Source organism: Engystomops pustulosus, chromosome 5 (assembly GCF_040894005.1).
Source record: "Engystomops pustulosus chromosome 5, aEngPut4.maternal, whole genome shotgun sequence".
NCBI lineage: Eukaryota > Metazoa > Chordata > Amphibia > Anura > Leptodactylidae > Engystomops > Engystomops pustulosus.
The window spans coordinates 48,710,611-48,736,678 of record NC_092415.1 but is presented as its reverse complement, the minus strand read 5'-3'; the positions used below and the strand labels follow the sequence as shown (position 1 = coordinate 48,736,678).

Sequence of the window (26,068 nt, the reverse complement as noted above, 5' to 3'; positions counted from 1 at the left end):
AGCTGTAATTTTATAAAAAACTGTGAGAAAACAAACTCTAAAGAAAAAAATGGAGGAATCCCAGCACAGGACTAAAGTCTTCAATACTTTATTGAGTTACATTAGAAAATTGACTGCATATAGACAGAATAGCTGATGCGTTTCAGGTGAGAAAAATGCCCTTAGTTATAGCCTGCTACGACCAAGGTCATTTTTCTCACCTGAAACACATCAGCTATTCTGTCTGTATGCAGTCAATTTTATAATGTATCTCAATAAAGTATTGAAGATTTCTAGTCCTTTGCTGGAATTCCTCTATTTTATTCTTCAGTGTTAGTTTTTTTTGACGTCCGGACAACTCCCATAAAGTATACAGTGGGTAGGGAAAGTATTCAGACCCCGTTACATTTTTCACTCTTTGTTTGTCAATGGTTGCAATGTAATAAAGAGTAATAAAGAGACCGGAGTCTGAATACTCTCCGGACCCACTCTACATAAAGCTCTACAATATGTATAAAACTAGATGTCGATTAGCCCAAGCAATCATATTAAAACAATTTTTAGAAAAGGATGAATATGTCATATATTACCCATTACTTTATTAGGTCTAACATCTAACTCCTCAGGCTTACCATGCTCAATATCTCAAAGTGCCCTGTGTACAAATATAACAACTTTTTGTACACGCAGGAATTTATAACCCACTATAGTTTTACTTCACTTGTTGTTACTTATATAGTATAATAATCCTTTTCTTCACTTTAATATGTTATAGTACAGGGACATGAGAGCTGAGGCCATATAAATTGCTTTCCACATCAGGGGATACATTGTAATGTCTACTTTCTTTGTCTTATACATATAATAATAATAACAATAGTAATAATAGAAACTTTATTTGTCCTAGAGGGAAATTAAAGTTTCACATTTACTTACAATATTAACAACACATAGGGGCACATTTACTAAGGGTCCGAATGCCGCATTTTCGCCGGGTTTCGCATTTTTTTTCCGTTTTGCTCAGAATTGCCCCGGGTTTTTGGCGCACACGGATTGTGTTGCATCGGTGCCGGCTTGCATGCAGCAGAAATTGGGGGTGTGGACGTAGGACAACCCGACTGATTCGGACAAACCGCGGAATTTAAAAAGCTAATTGTGACGCAAGATCAGCACTCACATGCACGGGGAAGAAGAAGGTGAACTCTGGCGGACCTCACCAGGGAAGCGACACATAGAGGAAATTGGACGCACAATCTTAGTGAATCGCAGCAGACCCGAATCCTCGTCGGACAACGCATGGCGGGGATCGCGATGGGATGGGTAAGTAAATGTGCCCCATAATGTTAAACACAAATACAGGGGCGTAGGCATAACTGGGAGAGGCTTCCCATCTTAAAAAATCTACATATTTGTATACTCACCACATTTATACATTCATATATACACACACCTCTGTCATTCAGTCATTCAGCTCTATGGCACCCGGTCACGGGGCAGTCAGTACACAGTGTTATGTGCAGATTATATGTGGATTTGAGGAAAACTATTTTTATTTAATAGAATGGTGTTAATAGGGAACCTGTCACTAGCTGTATTTGTGAAAAATGTGGTGACAGGTTCTCCTTAAGGTTTAGGAGACTATTATAGAGCCTTTTTGCTATATGCTCATTAAATATATTTTTACATAACAATATCAACAACAACCTCACCGTTTTCTTGATTTTGGCTTATTGTTAATATTTGTTAATAAATGTGATTTTTTTGCATTGATCTGTGTGGTTTTTGTTTTCACATAATCAATGAATTTATAATTTACCTATATGTGGCCCAGTTAAAATAATATACTGAAGGAAATCTACTATCAAAATCTATAATGATAAATTAGGGACACTGACTCATAGATCCAGGCACTGTGACTGTGGTAATATTCTTACATTTGTTATCCATGGCATCCTTCCTTCTAAAATCAACATTTAAAATTATGCAAATTACCCAGAATGGCTCCGGGGCATTTACCCCTATGTGCTGTAGCTTCACAGGTTGATGCAGTGTTCAAAAAGAACTTCCCTACTCGGTCTGTGTGCAGGGAGTCCAGCAGGCGGAGCAGAGATGGTGTAATGGCCTGTGAAGCTGGACCATGGAGGGGTTCTGGTAATGCATCATTTTAAAAGTTGATAATAAAAATATTTCGATGTTAGTTTCAATAATTTACCACTTTTAATATTATTAAGCTCACAGATGTTTAGATGTTCCTTGTCCTGTAGTTAAGGTTGTGGTCTGCCAGATAAAACATGTAACCAATAATAGGTAGGAACTACAAGAAAAGGAAGGGAGGCCACTCATGTGTCGAACTTGACACAAAAATCTTGAAGGAAAATTTAGAACAGAAAAAATGAAAAATTAGAAAAATAATCGAATTATAAGGAATGTAACACCAGAAGAAGACCTATTTTTAACCAATCTTTTTAGGTGTAAAATATGCTGCTCATGTTTTACTGTACTGCAAGAATGAGATCATATTAATACAATTCATCCAATTACTTGTCTCACTGCACTTACTAATGACTGCTGTAAGTGCTGGGCGTGTCGAATAGGCATAGTATATAGTATTGCTATGTTTCTATAACATTTGACTGTAGTTAGAGTTCTGTTATAGATTCTGCACCAGCCGGATGCACAGGGATACTTCTCGCGCATGCGCAAGACTTGCAGACGCCTGAGTGACGTCTCCGGATGTCTGCGCTCAGCAGGAGGGAATGAGGGGTGAATATTGAGTGGCAGGGGGCATTAATAATTAAGAAGAAGGCAGAGCCAAGTGGCACTCCGGCAAAGTCGGCCGAAGCGGCTCAGGCTCATTTGGATATCTTTACAAAGTTCACTTCTCGTATATATGTGGTCTTTTCAAAAAAATAAAGTAAAATGGTACCATCCTCTAGTAAAAGTAACGAGCACATCAGTGAGGACAGTCTACCATGAGTAAATCTAGTACTTTCCTTTAATCCCTAGGAGGGTTTATGTTACTAGCTGTAAACTGGTGTCACATGTATATTCTTCTTTGGTTGTGACTTGACTAACAAAACAAAACCTATCATTAATATATTGGCCCAAATTTACTAAAGTGTTTGCACCAGTTTTCTGTCTGACTCTGCACTTAAAAGAACGTGGAAACTGCTTGCATGTGTATTTATTAAGTGTCTGTGCCAGTTTTGTGTGGTGGCTGAACTGTGCCCGACAATACAGAAAAAAGGGTCGAGTTACTGTTTTCTCAGAATTTACGCCACATTTATTACTGATGTGCAACACAGTTTCAGCATGAACAAAGTCCACAAAAAGAAAACTGGTGCACACTTCCGGAGCAGTGCAGGGAGCGCCAAATTAATGAAGACCGAGCACCAGTTTGGTGAATCTTTAGGACCTTGCACTCCACAGGCAAACTATGATAAATGTTGACCATTAAAGGCATTACCGTTCCCTTCACACATCATACAATAGCCCCCAACAATCACATCATAGACAGAGGGGGGATTTATCACTATGTTGTCTGGTTTCTTATACTACTTTTTGAGACTTTTTTGTCTTTTGAGACAATAATGTTAATAATAATGATAAATCCCCCCCCCATAGTTTAACAACACCACATGCGATGCATAGGTTGAAAGTTTTGGGGATATCTCGTTTACCATGTTGGTACTGTACATCTCAGTAGATTTGCCCGGGAAGTCTGACAACTAACCTGCTGATGATGTCCCTCATAGGAATTAGGACTGAAGTTGCTTATGCTATGGTTACTATTTAGCCCATATAAACTCCAAGCTAAAAGTGATGGTGACCAAATAGACTAGTGTCACATGACCACAACCTTCATAATCTGCATCCAGAATACCTGCCAAAGACCAGATCAGGTACTGAAAAGAGGGAAATTGTGAGCCAAGGACAAATGGTTCAGCTTTGTGAAATTCCCTACAATTGCCAACAATTTTTTTGGATCAAATATTCTATCCTTGAAACTGTATAGGCTGTTGGTGCCATAAAAAGCAGCAGAACATGGTTTATCTCTGTCTGTACATAGCAGCAAAAAGTCCTAAATGTTTATTGTGTGCTAATAAAAAGAGAAGTGGCGTTTCATCCCGCTCACTGAACGCTGATTGATTCTCCTAAACTCTCCATAGTGCAGGCAGTTCCCAGAGATAATGCCACTTATTTTCTTTGGATTACGGAGTGTAATTAATCTGGTACAGCTGGTTAATTTTACACATGTATTATGAATGTTTTTATGATAGCAAATAAATGCTGCACGCCAGCTCATTTACCCATATAATTGGTGCATATATTTTCCCTTGTAAAATGGATATTATATACTTTTGTAATGTAATGTCAGTCCAGCCTTTTGGGAGGAGAACAATGGAAGAAAAATGGAACATCATAGTCGTACTGTTCTCCTTACAGCTGGAGCTGATGTCAGCCCATGAGACGAGGATGTGTCCTTCTTTACTTTACATCTAGATGGGCAGGTCAGAAAGTGATTATATGTGGCTTCCCAATTTTGTGAATTGAAGCTTTTCAAGAATTTCAAGGAATCCCTTAAAGTTTTCTTTCATAGGACCGAGGAAACACTACGGGCCCAACTGTAGAGACCCAATTTCCTTTATGTATTTCATTGAAAGCTTTTCATGCTTAATACATTTTGCACACGTGATGCACAACCTCTTCTACCCCTTTACCTGGAGGCAATTAGGATGAGCATGAGGTTTAGAGTAAAAAGATGGAAAGCAAGAATTTTATTGAATTGAAAGGGTTCACCCCTAAGAAAGATTTTGGGAGCCTATGTAGGTTATTTATGTTATAGCCCTCATCAAAGAATCTCTTTATTAGTTTGGTAAAGTAAAAGGTTTGTAAGGAGGAGAGAGTACTGTAATGCTTGCGGCATAGCCATTTAATCATGGACGCCCTATTATGTGTTTCAGTATTCTGTTTGCATCTTTGCTCCCCAACCACGGTTTTCACAAGGTGCACACACGCTACATCTTTACAATAGAAAAGGTCAGTATACACATGTCAAAAGGGCCCCCATCCAATCACTGTCTGACCCTTGTGAGAAAAGGCAGCTGAAGTAACACAAGTTACCATGTTACAGCACATCCCCTTATTTTGGGCGGAGATTCTCAGTTCTTCAAAAAGATCCACAGCTCTACGTCCCGATGAAGATAATGGGGCTTATTTCCTAAGGGTCTGTGGATTGCATTTCCGTTGGACTTCCTGACATTTTCGGGATTTGTGTCGCTGGGACAGGTATTTAGCAGGGGATTATGTTGCACGCGATCGGGTTTTGGCACAGTGTTGACGGCTTTCATGCGTCAGACTGATTCGGACTGAGCGCGGGATTTAACATTCAATTTGTGTTGCAAGACAATGCACTTACATGCACCAGGAAGAAGAAAGTGAACCCCAGCGGACCTGAGCGGGGAAGCGAAACATGCAGGATATCGGGTGCATAATCTTCGTGAATCGCGGTAGAGTGCATGATAGTCGGATAATGCACTTTCGAGGATTGCGCAGGAAGTAAATGTGCCCCGCTTTGGAGTCCTAAGTGATACCCGAAAGTGCATTGTACGACCAGAATGCACATCAGCCGCGATTCACGAAGATCGTTCACCCAATATCCTGGATGTGTCACTTCCCCGCTCAGGTCCACAGGAGTTCACCTTCTTCTTCCTGGTGTATGTAAGTGCATTGTCTTGTGACACAAATTGAATATTAAATCCCGTGCTCAGTCTGAATCAGTCGGAACATCAACGGCCTGTCCCCCAATTTCTGTCGCATGAAAGCCCACGCCACTGCGCCCCAAAATACGATAGTGTGCGACACAATCCCGTGCTAAATACCTGTCTCAGCGGCGTAAGCCCGAAAATGTTGAGAAGTCTGACAGAAATGCGATCCGCGGACCCTTAGTAAATAAGCCCCAATCTGCTCATGCTACTGAGACTTTCACCTAGTTGGTTTTAAGAAATATTCAGAATTATATAAAAACAAAACTGTCAGAGTCCTGTCTGTAAGTAAGGCTACATTTACATCTCGTATTTCAGATACTTTCAATGTATACGCCAAGAAATCTTTCAATGCTACGTTGAATGCATCAATAGACATATGCTAGCAGGTGGGGCATCATTTTTGCCTCCATATGCCAAGTATACATCACATCCAGCAAGAAGTAGAGGAACATATACATTCAGAAGAAGCCATTATAGCCTATAGGGGATGCAATTGTATTGGGGGGGTTCTCAGTAATGTAACTGTCCATATGAGGAGAGGTACGTCACTCAGGAGAAACCACTGAGCAGCCACTGCTGATGTTCACTCTTTCTCCCGCTTTCAGGGGTAGGGTTGGAAATGGAGAATGTATACATCCAAGCTCTCCGTTGTAAGGAATCCACCTAATGCAGCCCTACACCGGAGGACTAAATAGGAGAGGTGAATGTAGCCTAAGTGTGTGTACAAAAGAGGAAGACAAATCTTTGTGGGTGCAGAGTAGGCAAGACTTTTACTTGCTCTCTTAGGAGGCCTTATAAGATATAGGGGCTTATTTACTAAGGGTCCCACGGCCGCATTTTCATCGGGTTTCCCGACTTTTCGGTGATCGCGTCGGGGATTGTGCCGCACGCGATCACATTTTTGCGCATCGGCACTGGCTTTCATGCGACAGAAATTGTGTGCGGGGGGGGGGGGTTCGGACTAAGCGCAGGATTTACCATTTAAATTTGGGTCGCATCCAATGCACTTATATACACCAGGAGGAAGATGGTGAACTCTGTTGGACCTGAGCCGGGAAGCAACATAAGCAGTGTTGCTTGTGTGTTGCAAAAAACAATCCTCTTGAATCGCGGCAGATGTGCATTCCGGCGGACATTCCGGATTGGGGATCACGCAGGACTGGGTAAGTAAATGTGCCCCATTGTCTGTATTTTACTCAAAAATCCTGCTAATCCTTCAGATCATATAAACACATATATTGCAGATTAGCTTCTCACCTTCTATCATATCAGATAGGCCGGTAGAAATCACTTAGCAGTTCTGCATTAATGTAATTCCAAATATCTCCTAAAGGTAGTGAGGTGGTAGTAGCTGAGTTGGCGAAATGTTTGTTGAAGTCTGGATCAAAACCCAAATCATTTTCAATGCATTATAAACAGTGTTTGCTGTAGATCTACGACATGCTGCTTCACTTTTCTCTTCTTTTTTGGTAATTGTAACTAAATGATAAAGAACACTTTTGTGTCTCTGCTGCATTGTCTTTTAAAGCCGGGCATAAATTTTGCTGTGACTTTATTCGGAAGTGGTCAGAGGAGCCTTGTGTTCAAACACATAGAACACTTTTATTGTCCAGCATAACATAATGAAGATCATTGAAAGCTGAGTCATAAAATAAAATTACGGCTAAGGAGTAAATCGGGACAAGGATCCTTGTAGTTTATCAGAATTTATCTTTGCATGGAAATTCAAGCTCACGTAATGTTATCAAAAAGGATATTGAGGCATATTATATGAATGCAGAAGATCATAGCCAAGCGTGTACAACTTATCTGGGAATACCATTCTGGGATGCCTCATTCAAGTCTTGGCGCGTCATAAAAACCTTGAAACATCTACTTTCTCTAAAGGAAATATTTATGCCCTTGGTCTACATGACCTACAAATGTTTCATATCATAGTCAGGATTTTCAAAGGTCTTCAGGACCCAGGATCGCAGATAGTACCTGCCTCTAGGAGAGCAGATAGGTTATACTTACCTAGTTAATACGGCTGAAAAAAGACATATGTCTATTAAGTTCAACCAAGGAAAGAATGGAAAGGGTTTAGATAGGCATATCCCGGAAGGCATATAAGGGAACACAAGTCTATAATATATAATTATTAATGTTATTTTGATGTAAAAAGCCCCTTTTTGAAGCTCTCTGCTGTCCCTGCTTTGACCAGCGCCTGAGGCAGGCTATTCCCCAGATTAATACTTCTTATAGCAAAGAAGCCTTTTTCCTATGAACTTTTTTTCTCCAGATTCAGAAAGTGCTCCCTTGTTTTTGGTGTAATTTAACCTGGAACAACTTTCTACCGTATATTCTGTATTAATTAGGTTCCTCCTTAGTTGTCTCTTTTCAAAACTAAATAAATGTACTGTATATACTCGAGTATAAGCTTAGACTCAGCTTATACTATGTAGCCGAGTATGGCTACATACGGAGCCAGGCTGGCTGGCTTGCTGTATAATAAAGCAGGGGGCTGGCTATATGTGGGAGCAGGCTAGCTAGCTGTAAAATGGGGCAGGGAGCTGGCTGTATACTTGGGTAATGGTGGCTGGCTATATACTGGGGCAGGGAGCTGGCTATGTACTAGGGCAGTGGGCTGGCTATATACTGGGGCACGGGCCTGGCTGTATAATGGGGCAGGGGGCTGGCTGTATATTGAGGCAGGGGGTGGCTGTCTCATGGGGCAGGGGGCTGGCTGTATACTGGGGGAATTCTGGCTGGCTATATAATGGAGCAGGGGCTGGCTACATACTGGGGCAGGGGGCTGGCTACTGTGTATACTGGTGCAAAAGGTTGGCTATATAATGGGAAAGAGGGTTGGCTATATAATGGGACAGGGATCTGGCTATATAGGGGCTGGCTGGCTATTTACTGGAGCAGGGGACTGGCTGGCTATATACTGGACTGGGAGAAGGCTGGCTGTCTATATACTTGGGGCTTGCTGGTTATACACTGGGGGCAGGGGTTGGCCTGCTATTACTGGGGCAGGCTGGCTGGCTATATACTGTGAGGCAGCAGTGACCAATACATTTCTCACGCTAGGCTTATACTTGAGTCAATAGCCAGTTTTTTGTGGTAAAATTAGGAGCCTCGACTTATTCAGGTTGGCTTATACTCGAGTATATACGGTAATTTGTTCCTCATTATTGTGCCACTCCATAGCCCTTATCATTTTTGTGACTCTTCATTGTACCCTCCCCAGCTCCGGGGAATTCTCTTTACAGAACGTTCCTCAGAAATAGACAGCATATTCCTGGTGAGGCCGAACCAATGCCTGTACAGTGGTAATATTACATCCCTATCCCGGTAGTCCAGATCCTGCTGGCTTTAGAGGCAGCTGATTGACATTGCACGCTGCTTTTTAATCTATCATCTACGTACTCATACACCATAGATTTTACTACACTACATAACTTGGAGTTTATTACACTACACAGCTAAAACTCTGTGGATAAGATCCTTCACCCAGTTTTCAATCCAAGTGGAAGCAATTCGCACCAAACCAATAGACCTTATTTTACCCATCAGGCGTCTATGAGGGACAGTGTCAAATGCCTTTACAAAGTCCAAGAACACAATATCCACAGCAACTCTTCCATCCAGGCATCTGCTCACCTCTTCATAGAAGCAAATCAGGTTAGTCTGACAACTTCTATTCTTAGTAATCCCATGCTGGCTGTCACTTATTATACTATTTGATGTCACATACTCCTGTATCTAGTCTTTTACTAACCCTTTCAATATTTTCCCCACAATGGAAACATATTTTCCTTGCATTTGTAAGGAACATTTGCCTTGCACCAGTCACTGGGCACCGTACCAGTCATTAGGGAATCAGACATTTTAAACAGGGGCACAAAAATAACAGAACTGAGATCTTTAAGAACTCTTGGGTGTAACCCATATGGTCAGGGAGACTTGTACACATTTGTTTTACTGAGTTTAGATTGGATCATATAACAAACCAGAGATTGAAGTGAGCATTTAAACTAGATGGTCAATGCATCAAAATCAAGAGATGGAATGAGTGAGTACAAGGTGCCAAATCCAAGTAATAAGAGATTGAAGACAGAATTCAGAGGCAAGGTTAAGGCTTAGGATACAGCCAGAATAAGACACAACTAAATATCTGAAACAGAACTACCTCACATTTGATTATATTACAACAGTATTTAAAAAGGTCGGTGGCTCTGTGTCATTGGAGGATGCTATGGTCACCAGTAAAAGTTTCACGATGGCACAGTAGGTAATGGAAATACTTCTGCTGCTCATTACCTTTGTAAGTAAATTTTTTACAAAACTGCATAAATAAATAACACACATGATAAAAGTATATGTAATATAATTGAATAACAAAATATGTTCTTTTTTCCTTCTTTTTCCCTGGCCTTTCTCTCTCATTTAAGCAGTTTGTGTAAATCAGTTTTCTGCCCTGCTCTCCACTAAAATATGCCCTAAATCGAGTTAATCTCTAGCCTGCTTCCTTTATCTCTCTGCTGTGTACGGGATCCCAGATACAATGCTCACAAGAGAAAGAAGGAGCAGAAAAAAGGCACAGAGAAGCTGCTTTACTTAATGAAATATATTATACGGTTTACGATTCTCACCTGCATGTCAGAACTCTAGTTCAGCAGATTGAGTTTTTTGTATGGTCTATATGCTCTGATTCATAGAATACTTTATAGTACAAAAAAATCTCTATACTACACTATTGTCTGAGTCAAAAACATAAGTTAAAAAACAACAACTGATTTTTAGATATAAATGATGATATAATTACATTGAAGACATATTATAGATTTATAATCACAGATAGTTAACATATTCCCTTATATTCTAATTAGTTTATCTTTTGTTATTTCAGCCGGAAAATGGAAAGTGTCAGTTTTTACTAGTGAAATGCCATCTGCGGGAACCACATCTCAAGTGTACATCATATTTTATGGACATCTAAGAGCATCAGCTCCTGTATTTCTGTACAGCAATGAAGAGGATACATTCCAGAGCGGCCATGAAGATACATTTGATGTATGTGTATATGAAGAAATAGCGATAGTCACTTACAGCCATTAATGCTCCTCTAGGGGATTATGGAAAATATACTGGTTTGGCTTTTATCCTGCATCATGACATTAGGCTTCCTGAAAGTCATGCTTGATGTTAAGGGGCTGCCTTACAAGGCAATGTTTTTCTTATCCCATCTTGGATCCCATTCTGTTTCATAAAGCAGTATACACTCAGCAGAGGCCAGTGTAGGGTCTCCATCCCAGTCTCCGTTGAGTGTATGCTGTGGATCTTTCCCCGATAATGTATATATAAATATATACGTGTGTACAGTTATATCACTCGGGAGACCCCAAGGACATCGTCGACTGCTGCCAATGTTTGCCCCTCATCCTGCTTTCGAAAGCATGGAGCAGTAGGATGCACTGCTGCCCACTTTTGTTGGTCAACATCAGGAATTCTGTAGAAATATTCTGACAACAGATAACAAAAACGAGGTACAGACAGAGACTTAGGCCCCATGCATTCGACTGTATGGGGGCCAACACACACTTTGCTGGGCACCCTTGCTGCAAAAATAGGTTGTGGCCACTCGTATAAGTATAAGTCTGTCTTGTCTTACTGTGCTCTGTCATGCTCTCAGACACTTTTGATGAATCTTCCCCACTGTATTTAGTTTGTGTTTCTGTTATATTACAGTAACATTTAATTCAATAATAACTTCTCCCGGATGTGACTGGGTGTTGAATTGCTAACCAGATGTCTTCACCCCCAATCTCCACACTGCGCTGCTGAATATACCCCAGTCACTTCCCTATGTCTCTGGATCATCTTAATTTTCTTTTTCCTCAGATTAGTATAGGAGACATCGGAGAAGTATATAAAATCCGAATTGGACACACAAATTCTGGAGATTCCCCTGGATGGCATTGTGAAGAGGTAATTCATTATATAAGTTAAAGCTAGAATTTGTCTAGTAAATTATCCTATTTTTTAATTTTTTAAAAAATATCTTAATATGCAATATATATATTTTGATCTGATAAACAATAAGATTAGTCCTGAGGTATCAATTTGATACACATAGGCATAATTTTGTACAGTACTCGCTTCACCTTATGGGCTCTTCCAAATATTAATAATCCACTCATGAAAAAAATTATCATGACTATGTTAACATAGCTTGTATAATAGGTGTGAAAAGTGCAAATCCATCATGTCAGACAAAAGCAAAAACAGTCTTTATTTTGGGAACAAAGTTGGTATAGATGGCAAAGGCCACAAAAGAAGTAGAAGTTTTCTTCTATACAGTGGTGCACTGTCACAGTTTAACTTTCATGATTTTGTGCATGGTCACAGCTTAGCTTGTAGCATAAGAAGAGTGAAGAAATCAGGCGATACCTTTTTGAGGCTTAGTGAGTATATTTGATGGTGAGCTTATGAGAATAGTAGTTCTCTTTGTCAGACAATCGTGGTATCTTTATCTAGCTTGCAGCATACACATTTTCCTTCTGGTAGCACAGTTGGCTCCACCTGATGTTCAAAAAGCATCCCTACACTTATGCCCTCCTATTCTGATTTGGCACACATGCAGATTGTCTTTTCAACAGTCATAAGCAGGATTCTCAGCACCAGCTAATTAGATACAGCCATATGCAACTTAAAACCTACATGGCTCGTATATTTATAGAATATATATTACTGAATGAACAATATCCAACACATATTTGTTGAACAGTAGACATTCAAATAAAGCTACTCAAAAATCATTTCCATTGTACACTATGTCTATAGCCAAATTCAGAGCAACCTATGATATTAATATGTTGGTCATACTAAATGTTACAGCATGTATATTGTACCAACAGTGTCCAACTGGAGCTTAATATAAGATGATGTATTTTCTTTTTTGCTATTGGTACTGTACTGCTCACATAATGGTTTGGTTTAGTATACCACGTTGTTGGTTGTTACATTGCCTTTTAACTTACCCTCTTTATTATTATTTTTATTATCTTTACTTATTTTTGTAAATGATTAAAACTGACAAAAGACATTACTGAGAGGTAAAATAAATAACACTGATGGTCCCATTACATTGACTGGGATGGGATATATGAGAGAGAAACTGAACCATTGGTTGTTGATCGATCGTTGGTTGTTGACAAAATTGTGATGTCTAGCTGACTGGGTGAATATAAGGGGAAAATACTTACAAGGCAACAATTCAAAATATCATGATACACAGCAAAAACAAAATCAGGCAGTCACTTCAGGTCAGCGAGGTTCCATACTTACAAGCAGATATAAAAAATATTGGGATCACAAGGAATCATAACTAGAGACTGAGAATATTTGCACCCCTTTTAGAGTTAAGCAGGAAAGCCTTTAAAGGCTCATTCTACAGCACTATAAAAACATTATGCTGTAAAATGAAAGCCCACAATGGCCACCATAAAAAACATTTTGTTCCTTTTTAAGGATCAAAGCTATGGATGAATACCGGTCTTCTCTAGCTGCTCATAAAGAGCAACGACCCAATGGGGACCTCAAGCACAGTCCATAAATGTTGACACGTTAGGCAGATCCTTTTAAGGCTCCATAGGGGTTATTTATCATAGTTAGTTCTCTTCATGTTCTTTTTTTTTCATCTTTATTTTCCTGTTTGTTTTCCTGGTGTAATTTATTGTAAGGGTTTTTTTTACTGTGTTAAATCTGTCAATTCACTTTTCCATTCCAAGCTGTCTTGGGCCCAATTTGTGCCTTTTTGTTGGTCTTTTTGCACCTTTTTTTCTCCTGCTAACGGCAAGGTGTTGCTGGCATTTTTGTGTGCCTTTTTTGGCAGAATACAGCCAATTTTGATAATAAAGACGCAAACCAAACAAGCACATTTATCCTGCTAAGATAAATAGTGCAAACCTAATGTAGTAAAAAAAATTATCTTATGCAAAAGGTTCAAAAAAGGCGCACAACACCATAAAAGACGCAACAAAAGAAAAAAAAATAAGATAAAAGACCTCCCATGAGTTTCCAAGGGAGAATACTGGACGAGCACATAGAGGCAAGTAGTATCATCCTATATTTGGATCTGTCCTTTATAAATATCTCGTGTACAACAGGTGCAGCTGCTGAATGTTTTCTCAAATGAACAATTCTGCATGAAAGTAAATCGGTGGCTTTCACGTGACAAGGATGATGGGGAAATCTGCAGGGAGGTTCCAGTGCTAAGACGTGGCCATGCCAAGCTGCCAGGTAACAATGCTATGCAGGCAGTCCCCGGGTTACGTACAAGATAGGTTCCATAGGTTTGTTCTTAAGTTGAAAGTGTATATTTTATAATTGTAGTTTCAGACAAAATAATTTTTTGCCCCAGTGACAATTGGAGTTTCAAAATTTTTTTCTGTAATGGGACCAAGGATTATCAATAAAGCTTCATTACAGACACCTTACAGCTGATCATTGCAGTCTGGGACTATAGTAAAGCATCCAGAGAGCTTTACCAGAGGTCACAGTGGGGAGAGAGGTCCATCTGTAACTAGGGGTCGTCTGTAAGTCAAGTGTCCTTAAGTGTCTTTAAGTACAGTATTGTAAATATTGTTAATAATTAACATAATGTTAATAATGTATTGCTGTATTTAAATATCATTTACAATTTGGTATGTAGTGTCATAGTTGATAAAGCTGAAAAGATAATTTTAATAGGTCCTATCTATAATTCTACTGTGCTGATCCACAGGAAAATAAAAACCTAACGATAGCTATGATAGTTATCTGTTAAGTTAATTCACGTGGGCAGTGGATTAAAAAATAAAATACAATTTCCCATTGTTATTAATGCAAATAATAGGTACAACCAGTTCAATCCAATACTGCTATAGGAAAGAACACACTGTTATTTACTGTCACTCAGTTTGCAATATATTTGGGTATTTGTGTTAGCACCAGGACATTCTGGACTATTCCATGTTCTGCAGTATTAGGAATTTGTAAAATAAGAACAGACTCCTTTACAATATAATTTTTGCCAATCCATTTACAGGTACATTCGGGTGACTTTTGTGTCCCATTTATAGAATTGATGCTTTTTCAAAATCTAGAGGATTCAGCGAATTTGTATATGTTATATTTTTATGATTCAGGCTATTCATATAGCATTCTTCCGTTCAGTATTTTCTATTCTGTTATTGCCTTCTTGTGCTGGTGGGGGCCTCCTGTCCTCATAAAAACCTGAGAAATTGGTACATTATTATGTATAACAAGAGCAAGAATTATTGCTGAGAGCAATTTCCTTTATAGGATGGGATTTTTAACCAAATACTACCATTTACTTTTTTTAAATGGCTGAATCTTCTAAAATGCTAATCTTTGTTTAAACAAAACTCATTTCCATAGTGGTTTGAATGGGTTATAAAAGCGATGTTCCCAAAAAGGTTTCTTTTTGTGAACTCAAAATGTACATAAAGCATCAGATCCAAGCTTGTGAAGTTTGTGAAGGTTTGGGGGTTTTCTGGGCTTCCCATATTAATAATATAATCATAGAGCAGGTCCTTAATGTCAGACTAATGGGATGCAACATCACTTGTGTTGAGTGGACTAGAATCACAAAGTTCGGGTTCGTACTGAAGTAAAGACCCAGCTCAGCTCAACCACCCCTCATTTGATGCCTGTGATTGGTGCTGACACAGATTGTGGGCGTTGACTCTTTAAAAGCCACTGGCAAAGTTGCAAGCGGCATGTAAATTGCCTGTGCAGGCCGGCGCCATTTTGGGAAGAATCATTGTCACTCCACTGATGACATGAGGAGTGACAATCCTCCCCAAAAAGGCAGTGAGTGGCCGCGGTAGTTACTGGTTTCATTGCAACCCAGGTTTCATTGCATCCGCTCATCACTACCCAGCACCCACATGGATCAACCCTTAGAAGGAACAGAACAGCATTATTCTTGGTGTAGTGGTGAGACCAGGTTGCTGCCAATCACCTTCCATTTGTTTGCTCCATTCAGAGCGACAATCCTTCACAAAGAGGTAGCAAGTGGCTAGGGGTGTTACTGGTTGGGAACCGGCCTAACTCAAATTTCATTGCGTTTGCTCATCACTACCCAGCACCCACATAGATCAACTCTTAGAAGGAACAGAACAGCATTACTCTTGATGTAGTGGTGAGACCAGGTTGCTGCCAATCACCTACCGTTTGTTTGCTCCATACAGCCACAGAGTGGAGCTACGAGATTCCTGTTTCATTCTCTGTTTATCAGATGTTAGAGAACAACTGATCCATAGAACTGTCGGTATCAGACTGATACATCATAAATATTTTCAATGAACGAAACCTCAATCCAGGACGGTTGCCCTATTCAACCATGGGTAGTCTTGGTGAGGTGTGATATGGGAAAGGAGAGGAGTATTAAAGATTTCAAAGGCACTACAGGGTAGCAGATAGCAGAAAAGATTGGACAAGATGGAATTCAACTGTCTGATCCTTTTGTTCCTCAGAGATAAGCCACTGCCAGAAGACTTGGGGCTGTGGCCCACGTCATTCCCTACACATCCACTATTGGAATATTGGCATTTGATTTTAGTTAGTAAACTTGGAGACCTGGGGCATTACTTGTGGTAGTACAGAGGTTACAGTCATACCCAGACATAGGAGATTAAGGGGCTCATAATGTGTATATTTCTAATATGAAGAGATCACAGTTATAAACATTCTAGTTGGAGACCCTAATCCAGATTTTGGCATTGGTGACCATCAACTTCTATAATAATAGAAGACCTCAAAAGAGCAGTTAGTCCAAAATAGAGCAGGTAGTATTTAACTCTCCATAGTGTAGTGGTCTGACCAGGTAATTGCAGGTGAGCTCAAACACTACACCAGGTACAAGACTGCCCACATCCATTTTCTATTTATTAGCTGTTAAAACTGATTATCTAGGCAAAGGGGGGGGGGGGTGTTGTGCCTGACAAGCAGAAGTAATCACTTGCTGCACAATCCCCCAGCTGCTGTGTATAAGTCATCCAGCTCAGGTTTATTAGTCCTGTCTGGACAGTTCCGGAAGCTCTGTAATATTGTGTTTATCTACTGCACCCAGCTTTCCCAAGGTCCTGAATTTTATAATTGTCTTTTGATCAAAACAATTAAACAAGATATGTTTCTGCATCAGTGCAGCTACAACACTCTCAAGGTATGTTTGGTTCATAATGCAGAATAACAAATAGTAGATTTCCTTTAAAATCAGTCATTAATATTTGTAACTTGGAAACCCGTTTTATGAAGAAATGGGACTTCAGTTTCCACCTACCAACATAATTTTACTATCTTGTGCATAGGATACCATGCAGTTTTAGGGCAGTCATTTTTTAGTCCCTGCCTTCGGATCTATTGTGTTGTGTAACGATTTTGAAACAAATTTTATTGTGTAGCGATTCTTTAGCAAATTTCTTTTTTTTCTCTTTAGTGACAAAGTACAAAATTGAGGTGGTCACAGGCGATTTGTGGAATGCTGGGACAGCAGCCAATGTCTATATTTTACTGCAAGGACAATATGGTGACACAGGCTCCAGGCAATTGTTGAGATCAAACAAACCAACCCCTTTTACTAAAGGACAGGTACTCTTCTTGCAATATACTGAAAACAGTGAACCTATATCAGGATCCCAGTGTTGTGCTTTAACCATTTTGAATAATTTAGAGTTACATACCAGAACTTGGTAATGATCTATTCTTCTCAACTTTTTGGTTAATAATGGCAAATAATTAAGACATTTCAGCCCCAACTCAATACCACCCATAATGGGCCTGGGAAATCTACTTTAATTTGTGGTTGACACAAACTTAATTCCATTTTGAACCAGGACGAGGCTAATTTACCAGAGTTGTCTAATACAAATACGAATATGCGTATTAATATTAAGTGATTTAACTTTTGTTAATGATATATTGCGTTAAATGTTGCATTTAAAAAATATATATATTTTTTCTGTTAATTTTTGTAGACCGATACCTTCTTCCTGGAGGCTGTTCATCTTGGAGTTTTACACACAGTCATTATAGGCCACGATGGACTGGAATCAGGCAAGATAAAGGGGATCTATAGAAGAGTGGTGAAGGAAAAATGCAGGGTTCTTTTTATAGAACTGACTATGAAATGAAATGTGTGCTCTTATTGACTACTATGTGCAACAAAGCAAGTCATTCTTTCAGTTCCATAAATCTTCCCTGGAGAGATTGAAGGAATATAGCGTGTTCATGCAAGTGAATGTATGTAGCAGATCTCAGTGAGTTAATGTAGCAAGAGTTGTGAGAGGGAATGGTTGTAGTAGAGCTGTTTGTGAATGAATAGTTGTGATAGAGCTGTGTGTGAGTAAATGGATGTAGCAGAGCTGTGTGTGAGTAAATGGATGTAGCAGAGCTATGTGTGATTGTGTGGATGAAGCAGTGCTGTGTGTAAGTGAATGGATGTAACAAAGCTGTATGTGATTGTATGGATGTAGCAGTGCTGTGTGTGAGTGAATGGATGTAACAGAGTTGTGTGTGATTGTATGGATGTAGCAGTGCTATGTGTGAGTGAATAGATGTAGCATTGTTGTGTGTGAGTGAATGAATGAATAAAGCAGAGCGCTGTGTGATGTGCTTCTGTGTGACCAAAAAGGAATTTTCTTTTTATATTCACACCATGTAGTCTTAAAAAATACGTCATTTTTACTGGCTGACTGGTACAATAGCAGAAAATACTACCTTATGAGTGGGAATGAGCTACTATACATGTTTGACATATAAAGACATTGGGACATACAGTATTATCAATTTGTTTATGACAAAAATCTGTACTAATTTGTGGCAAATTGCATCTAAAACACTGTGCCCCACATTTATCAGTTTTTAGACTCTTCTGCAATTGGTGTAAGAATAAGCATAAGTATGCATTTCTATTTTATTCAGGCAATGGCTGGTACCTGGAGAAGGTGGTTGTCCATGATGAAGTAAAAGACAATGAATATACATTCTACTGTTACAGGTCAGTTAATAAAAATGCATGACTTTCTTTTGAAGGTTTATGCCTACCGCCAGTAGGGTGTGAAGGTATGTAAAGGTCTATTAAAGGGGGGAAGGGGGTGTGGCCGGTGGCAGAGTATGATGGTGTGAGGTGTTCCTGCACCATACCTGTGCAACAGCCCGCTAACTGTCACGTGTGGCAAGGACTGGTGTAGAATTGGATGCAAAGCAGCCACCCTGCCGAATACATCAGGAGACTGGAGCCTGAGGACCAGGGACTTTTTCACTGGAGTGCTCATGTATGATAAATATCTCCATTGTCTCCACTACAGAAATTTTTTTTTTTTTACAACCACTTTCTGCATGGAATATGTATTGGTGGCAGGAGGCAGATTTAAGCTTAGACACTTGCACTGCACTTTTCAACAGACACAGTGGTGGTGGTGGGTGGATGGTTAGGTATATTGTGCCTGTTCTTGATGATTTCTAATCCTAAACTACTGCAATACAACCCACTAGGCCATGAGCAAATTTACAAAATGTCCACTCTTTTTACACCCCTTTTCTGGTAGAGGGGGATGTTGATCTCCCTTTATGGTGCATACAGCTGTCTAAACCCTGTGGTAGGGAAGTAAGAGTTTTACTTATAGAGGCTTTGACATTTTAAGGCCACTTTCCTGATTCTCAATCAGCCTCTACCTCTCATTTAGCTAAACCAGTTCCCTACACCGCACTGATGAGATGCAATCACAATGAAACAGTGCTGTCTACAGTTGAGAGTCTGTTCCTTCTGCAATAGATATACTGGTTTGGCTTTTATTCTGCATCATGTCAAAAGGCTTCCTATAAGACATGCTTGATGTTTAGAGGGATGTCTTACAAGGCAGGTAAGAGGCAATGTTTTCCTTATCCCATCCTGGAAAATGTATTTGCATATTTCTCTTTGCCCTGGGTGTGTCCAATACTACAAATTAGTACATGTTGATGTAAGTACATGTTAATGTGAGTACATCAACAACATCAGGTTTTGCCTCTAAGAAGCTTGAAAGACTCCAGTATGAATCAGATGGGTTTATCAGGCAAGGTGAAAAAGCCCACTCTGAGGCCGGTCACTCCTTCTTTACACCCCTCCATGGCCACTTGGCGTGCTGATGGCGTAAAAGAAGTGGTGGTCAGAAAACCAGTTTACAAACCCTGAAAATTGCCCCCCAAGTCATAGGTTTTAGATGTAATATGTTAAAAAAAATTGCTCTTGAGGTATATAAGGGGGGGGGGGGGGTCTGTGAAAGTTGGACAAAAGTGTGGACAAAAATATCTAGATGTGAATGTGAACACTTTGACATTTCCTTTCTGTTCTAAGTTCAATTTTACACTGGTGCAAAACCTTTGCTTTATTGGGCACCAGAAATAATTTGTGTTTATTAAAGTCACATTTTGAAGTATAGTCAATGAAAGGAATTTTCTGACAAGTTTTTATTCCCTATAATCTGTCCGCTACATATTTCCTGATGTTGGCAGACAATGATGTACAACATAAAAGCAGCGAGCTTGTAAACTTTTCATCAAGAGAAGATTTGAAATGCAGAAACCTTTCACATGCCGAACGGCTGAGAGCAGCTAATGAAATCTTGCTAAGGATTGTTGTTCCGCTGTTTAATATTATGAAATTATCTGTAAATCAGTACGGCTTTATATCCTCGCATGCAACATAATTTCTTCAAATTGTTGACATGAAAAATAGTGTAATCATTTTCTATTCCCTGCATTTTCCCATTGTGTTTCTCAACAAATTGTGAGAAATGTGTTTTATTTGAAACTGTAATACTGGCACAGCTTAAAGTGTATCTCCACTTAAATGCCTCTTCTACAGGGACACAACCAGTATCCACCTAGAAAGACAGAAATTGTAGGAATTGAAAACATACTTAATATTTTACTCTTGATCATACGGATGCAGGATGTTTCTACCAAATAATAAGATTTATGAAATAATGAATAATAACTACATGAGGTCAGAAATGGTTCTCCTCTCTGCGCCTGCACAGTATCTTACTTTGTTATAGCAGCAGTTTCTTCTCCTGAGCTGCTATTCATTATATAAATGAGAACAGATTAATTGAATTAGGATTTATTGGTAAAAACAGGACAGACAGATAGCAGGGCAAGATACAGATCTCCGAGACGGACTAAAACCAGAGCAGATAAAGAGACAAGGTCTTATCACTTGTTGCCTTTGTCTTCCAAAACTGAATTTAAAATTCCAACAATGTTTTTATAATTCTTTTGACTATTACTTTTATCTGTATTCTCAGGAAAGGGGTTTATTAAAATTTCTTGCCATTTTTGAACTTTCGTTTTTAAAAAAGTTTAATAGCACCCTGCCCCCTGTTAAAGGACACCTGTCATCAGGTCTGTGTCACTTGTCCTGTCACCTCCACCTGTTGGAGCAGCTCACAAGGATCCCATCCCATCCTTTATCTAGTTATTTCATACATTATTCATTGTAAAATCATCTATTCTTTATCATGTAAATGAGGCTGGTCACATGGTCAGAGGCAGTGATGTCACCCCTGTTACCCCTCCCCTCCCCCTGCTCAGGTCTGTGTGTAATGTATAGTAAAGCATGGCTAGTGTGTGTATGTCATCTGCTGACATGCTGCATCCTCCTAATATACAGGTGAGAGACACAGACATCAGCTACACATGAATCTGACATGTTCTGCTGTAACATGGCTGCCTGGAGCTGCTGTATCTCTCCTATACACACACAGGCTGCAGGGGCGCCAGCACCAGGAAGCACATCATTATACAGCCTCACATCATTATACAGCCTCACATCATTATACAGGCTGTCAGTCAAGCACTGGGGGTGTGGCTGTACCTCCCACTCATGAATAGAGTGGACAGCTTGAATATGCTAATGATTCATTGGACATTTCACAGGTCATTTGCATACAGCTTTAGGACCTCATTGCTTAGGTTTACAGGCATGTAGAGGGACAATGAAGGGATAGAGGCAATGCTCTCTAATGGCAGTTTATGAAAATCTATTTAGTTTAGGGGGGTTATTTTGCATGACGGGTTCTCTTTAAGGAGCCTGAACAAATAATAATTAAACCACTTGTACAAAAAATAAAGAATCATTACTAAATGGCACACTTGGAACACTTCCAGCTGCCATTGTGCAGAGCGACTTTCCACAGGAAGGTCCTAGCAGTCAATGTACTATGGCAGGTATCAGGACAAGGTATCACAGCGGGTAACAAGACAAGGTACTATGGCGCCTGAAAGAACAACGTACAATACAGTCTAAACCACCCTTATAAATTCAGGGTAGATAAACAGGTAAAGGAAATCTACTATGGGGAAGCTACTTTCTGAGCAATTCCCCATGGTAGATCCCATGTCCGGGCAGCAGCTGCATCCCGTTTTTCGCTAATTCAGGGCTGCCTGGACCGGATGGGTAGAGACGGGTCAGTAGTGGCCAGTAGTAGTACTGTATAGCAGTATCAGGCTACTCCCCCGTAGCCTTAGATAATAAGATAAATGTCCATGGAGAAGATGGGTCTGCCAATTTTGCTGTAATTAGCGTTTTAGACTGTAATTGATCTACAATTGTTCATTTTGAGGTATTCAATGACTTACAGCAGCCTCCTACTCACCCCTCTCCATAGACTCCAGTGTTTGAGGGAATGTGCTAAGGCATATATAGTAAGAAGCCATTGGAAGAGAACAGCCTGAGAAGTGGAAGACAAAACATCATTTTTCAATAAAGCTTTAAGTTTTAATATTCACATGTACAAATTGTTTATTAAAAATTATTTTCTAAATGGAAGTCCACTATAAATACTCAAATGATGGGCTTCAAATACTCTACTTGGATTATTTTGGAGGAATTAAATAGAATATTCTTATCAGTCCTATAAAGAATAAAAACTGAAGGAAGCCACTGCTGTAATGGATCATGGTTCTCATATTCACTGAAAAACTAATAACAGTGACTTTGTATTTAAATTTCCTACCTAGGTGGCTAGATGAAGGAGAGGAAGATGGGAAAATTGTGAGAAAGCTGTCCGTCACAGATGAAGTGGATTTACCAGCCAGTAAGCAAAGCTCAATGAATATTGTCCCTATATTGTCTAAAGGGGAATCTATCACCATTTCCACGTTATTTATACCAACTCAACAACCATGCAGAGTCCCTCACACTGAATAATAACCATTATCAGTAGAAATTCATTTAAGTTATTTAGTTTAAAAATACGGGTCCGTTACAGTGTGGCGAGACATGGTGTACTCACTGTACCTGTGTATAATGTACCTTTATGGTGGCTGTGAGCTAGCTGCCGTATTTGCAGGTAGCTCACGGATGAAATATATATGGATGTGTGCATGGAGTCTTAATTGGCCATCTATTTCTACCAATCAAGATATGTAACAGTTGAATGTTATATAATTGTTGGTAAGTGGTGGAGGTGGTGGTAGACTCCCATTAAAGGGAACCGGTCATTAGAAATTGGCCTAATAAACCATTAGAAGTATGTTATCAAGCAGCTGAGCAGCTACCAGATGAAGTTTATTTCATGGTCTAGTGTGGTGGCATCATACAAATTTGAAGTGAGATGTAAATTGGTTTTATGAAGTCAAGGAGGCGGAGATTTTTACACTGAAGTCAAGCTTTCCCTGCCTTAGACTGTCCCTTTCACTGAAATTGATGGTGCTGCATCCAGGGACATCATTGATCAGATCTACCAAAGTCCGGCGCATGATGTCAATCACATGGGAGGAATCAATCAGAGGCAGGGAGAGCTAGACTTTAGTGTTAAACTTTCCGCCTCCATGATTTTATACATCTAACTTCAAAGTTGATTTTCTGGATGATGCCACTGCACTGGATCATGATAGAGTCAGCTTGACAACATACTGGTGGTGGTTTACTAGGCCAATTACTGATGACAGGTTCCCTTTAAGCAGCATTATATTGACTGTTACAATATTCTTTTATTTACAGGGTATGAACTTGAAACTAAGAAGAAGGAGATGGTAAATCTGTTATGTTAATGCTTAGTATGTTGGTTGGGAGGCAATGGAAAAGAGTATTGATGTTTTCTTAAAACTTTCATCAGTGGACTGCTGAGAGATGGAAGTACCAGAACGAGAACTGTCTACAGCTGTATTGTAAAGCAACAGGAAAATATATCCGACTTACTCCTGATGGCACAGTGGATGCACTTGGAGACAAAAAGGATAAATATGGTACTTTTAACCTTAAATTTACAACTAAGTAGACATAAATAGAGCCTCCCTCCCACAGTCACGGTTTGGTGATGCACCGTACGCTCACCGTGCCGTGACCGGGAGCCATTGAAATCTATGGAGGCCGGGATCTGGTCGCAGATCATGTCATGTGAATAAGGCCTTAAAATGATTCTCTGGGTGGGAGGTCTTAGTAGGGCTATGGTTTCACATTATGTCCCCCCATCTCTCAGCCTGATGCAGTCTCACTGCAGCAGAAGAAGTTTCAGCACACAATGGGAGGGGGAAGTGCTCCTGCACAGTGTGAAGCTGCAGCACGGATGTAGGTTTGATAACACCCCCAGAGCATAATTTTAAAAGTTTACTTTAGAAGGAAGGAGGCCATGAATAACAAATATAAGAAGATTACCACAGTCACGGTGCCTAGATCTATGAGTGAGTGTCCCTGGTTTATCAGGCCAAGAGTTTTTTCTCCTGTAATTTTTTACCTTACTCAAGAAGAAATGTGAATGTATGAATCAGCATTAGAAAGGAAGAATACAATTATGTGAAGACCTGAATACAGTGAGTGGTGGAGAGGAACAGGTCACACACAGTGTAGAGGTCGTGTGAGTGAAGGGACCTGGAGATTAGCTTTTTAGGTTGTGGTTAGGGGTTTAAATCTCTTATCTCTGTAAGAAGTGAAGGGGTTAATACAGAGAGTGAGGGCATTTGTGGTCTTAAACAAGAGGTGAAAGGCAGATTGGGGATAGATTAAAGGATCACTTGTCTGTTCATTGAAAGACCTCAGATAAGTCAAGTAAGACATATGACATTATAGAACATTTTCCAAGTATAAATTAACTTTGTTCTGTAGCTAAGAACATGGGTATGGTTTAGAGAACTGGATAAACTCTTCAACCTCTCTTAAAACACTTTGCTTTATAGAATCTAACTATTTTAATATTCTATATTGTACAGGATTTTTTGATGTTTTGGTAAAGAGAGGAAAAGTACGTGTTTTCAGAAGTCATCACATCCGCCATCTTGCTTTGGCAATGGACAAGGGAATAGTCGCTGCAATGGTATGAAGGTTTTATTATTTCTTTGCATTATAAATTCATTTGTGATTTTAATTTCTTTAGGAAAATGTCGTGTTTTAAATAAAAAAAACAAACATGGCCGCGGGAGCAGCGCTGGACGCCATGGCTAGCCTCGCCCACCAGTCCTTATTCATAGAATTGTATATGTGGGATGGATGGTTGTTGGGTCCGGACGGAAGCTAAATCCAGCGCTGCTTCCACAGCCATGTTTGTTTACATGGTGCACGGACCGGAGCAACAGTAGCACGGGACACCCGGAGGGCACCTTTATTTTTTAAGCAGCCCCCTCCCGGCCATCTTTTGTTTTTTAATAAGTCTCGGACAACCCCTTTAATCCTGGTGGTAGATGTCCTTTAAGTGTAACCACTATTTTGAAGGGTTCATCTGCAATCTAGATATATAAAATATAGATGTATAGTATAGTAATTACATATCTGTGTAACCTTTTTCATTAATTAGTTTACTTTTTCTGCTTCTATTTTTCCCCAGGACAACAGTGGGATTTTGTGTGAGCTTCAGCTTCATATCCAGCCAAACCGATGTGTTACTCTGGAATCTACCAGATCGCCAGGGATGACCATTTCCTTTACCAGTGATGGTGAACCAGTAAATGAGGAGACCAGAGGCTACGCAGATATTGCAAAAGAATTTTCTGTCCATGTTAAGGTGCAATATACCACAAAACATTCTTGTCTTCTTTAGGTTGTTCTTGAGTGGTCAGGATTGGATGTTATCTTAAGCAGAAGTGGTGAACCTATGGCGTGGGTGCCAGACGTAGCAATCAAAGCTCTCTCTGTGGGCACTCAGGGGGTTGCCCCACAACAGAGTTTTCCAGAGAGAACTCAAGGTCTCCTCCTGTAGACTGAGGCAGCCCAGGGCTTTCTGTACTGAGAGCTAATTTTAAGTCCTTGGTTGCCTGGGACTGCAGGAGGAGTGAGGAGGTATGAACAAGGTGTG

The 26,068-nt window shown here is 39.8% G+C and overlaps 1 protein-coding gene across 4 annotated transcripts in view; it reads left to right on the top strand.

Moving 5' to 3' along the window:
* Nucleotides 1–26,068, top strand: part of RP1 (RP1 axonemal microtubule associated) — a 312,070-nt gene that overhangs the window by 38,895 nt on the left and 247,107 nt on the right. For all 4 annotated transcript variants that reach the window (XM_072151901.1, XM_072151900.1, XM_072151899.1 and 1 more), the window contains exons 4-14: nucleotides 10,642–10,805; nucleotides 11,634–11,720; nucleotides 13,901–14,033; nucleotides 17,236–17,387; nucleotides 17,774–17,852; nucleotides 18,720–18,795; nucleotides 22,800–22,876; nucleotides 23,785–23,816; nucleotides 23,900–24,029; nucleotides 24,990–25,093; nucleotides 25,601–25,777. In XM_072151901.1, coding sequence (XP_072008002.1) covers nucleotides 10,642–10,805; nucleotides 11,634–11,720; nucleotides 13,901–14,033; nucleotides 17,236–17,387; nucleotides 17,774–17,852; nucleotides 18,720–18,795; nucleotides 22,800–22,876; nucleotides 23,785–23,816; nucleotides 23,900–24,029; nucleotides 24,990–25,093; nucleotides 25,601–25,777 — 1,211 coding nt within the window. The remainder of the gene's footprint in view (nucleotides 1–10,641; nucleotides 10,806–11,633; nucleotides 11,721–13,900; nucleotides 14,034–17,235; nucleotides 17,388–17,773; nucleotides 17,853–18,719; nucleotides 18,796–22,799; nucleotides 22,877–23,784; nucleotides 23,817–23,899; nucleotides 24,030–24,989; nucleotides 25,094–25,600; nucleotides 25,778–26,068) is intronic.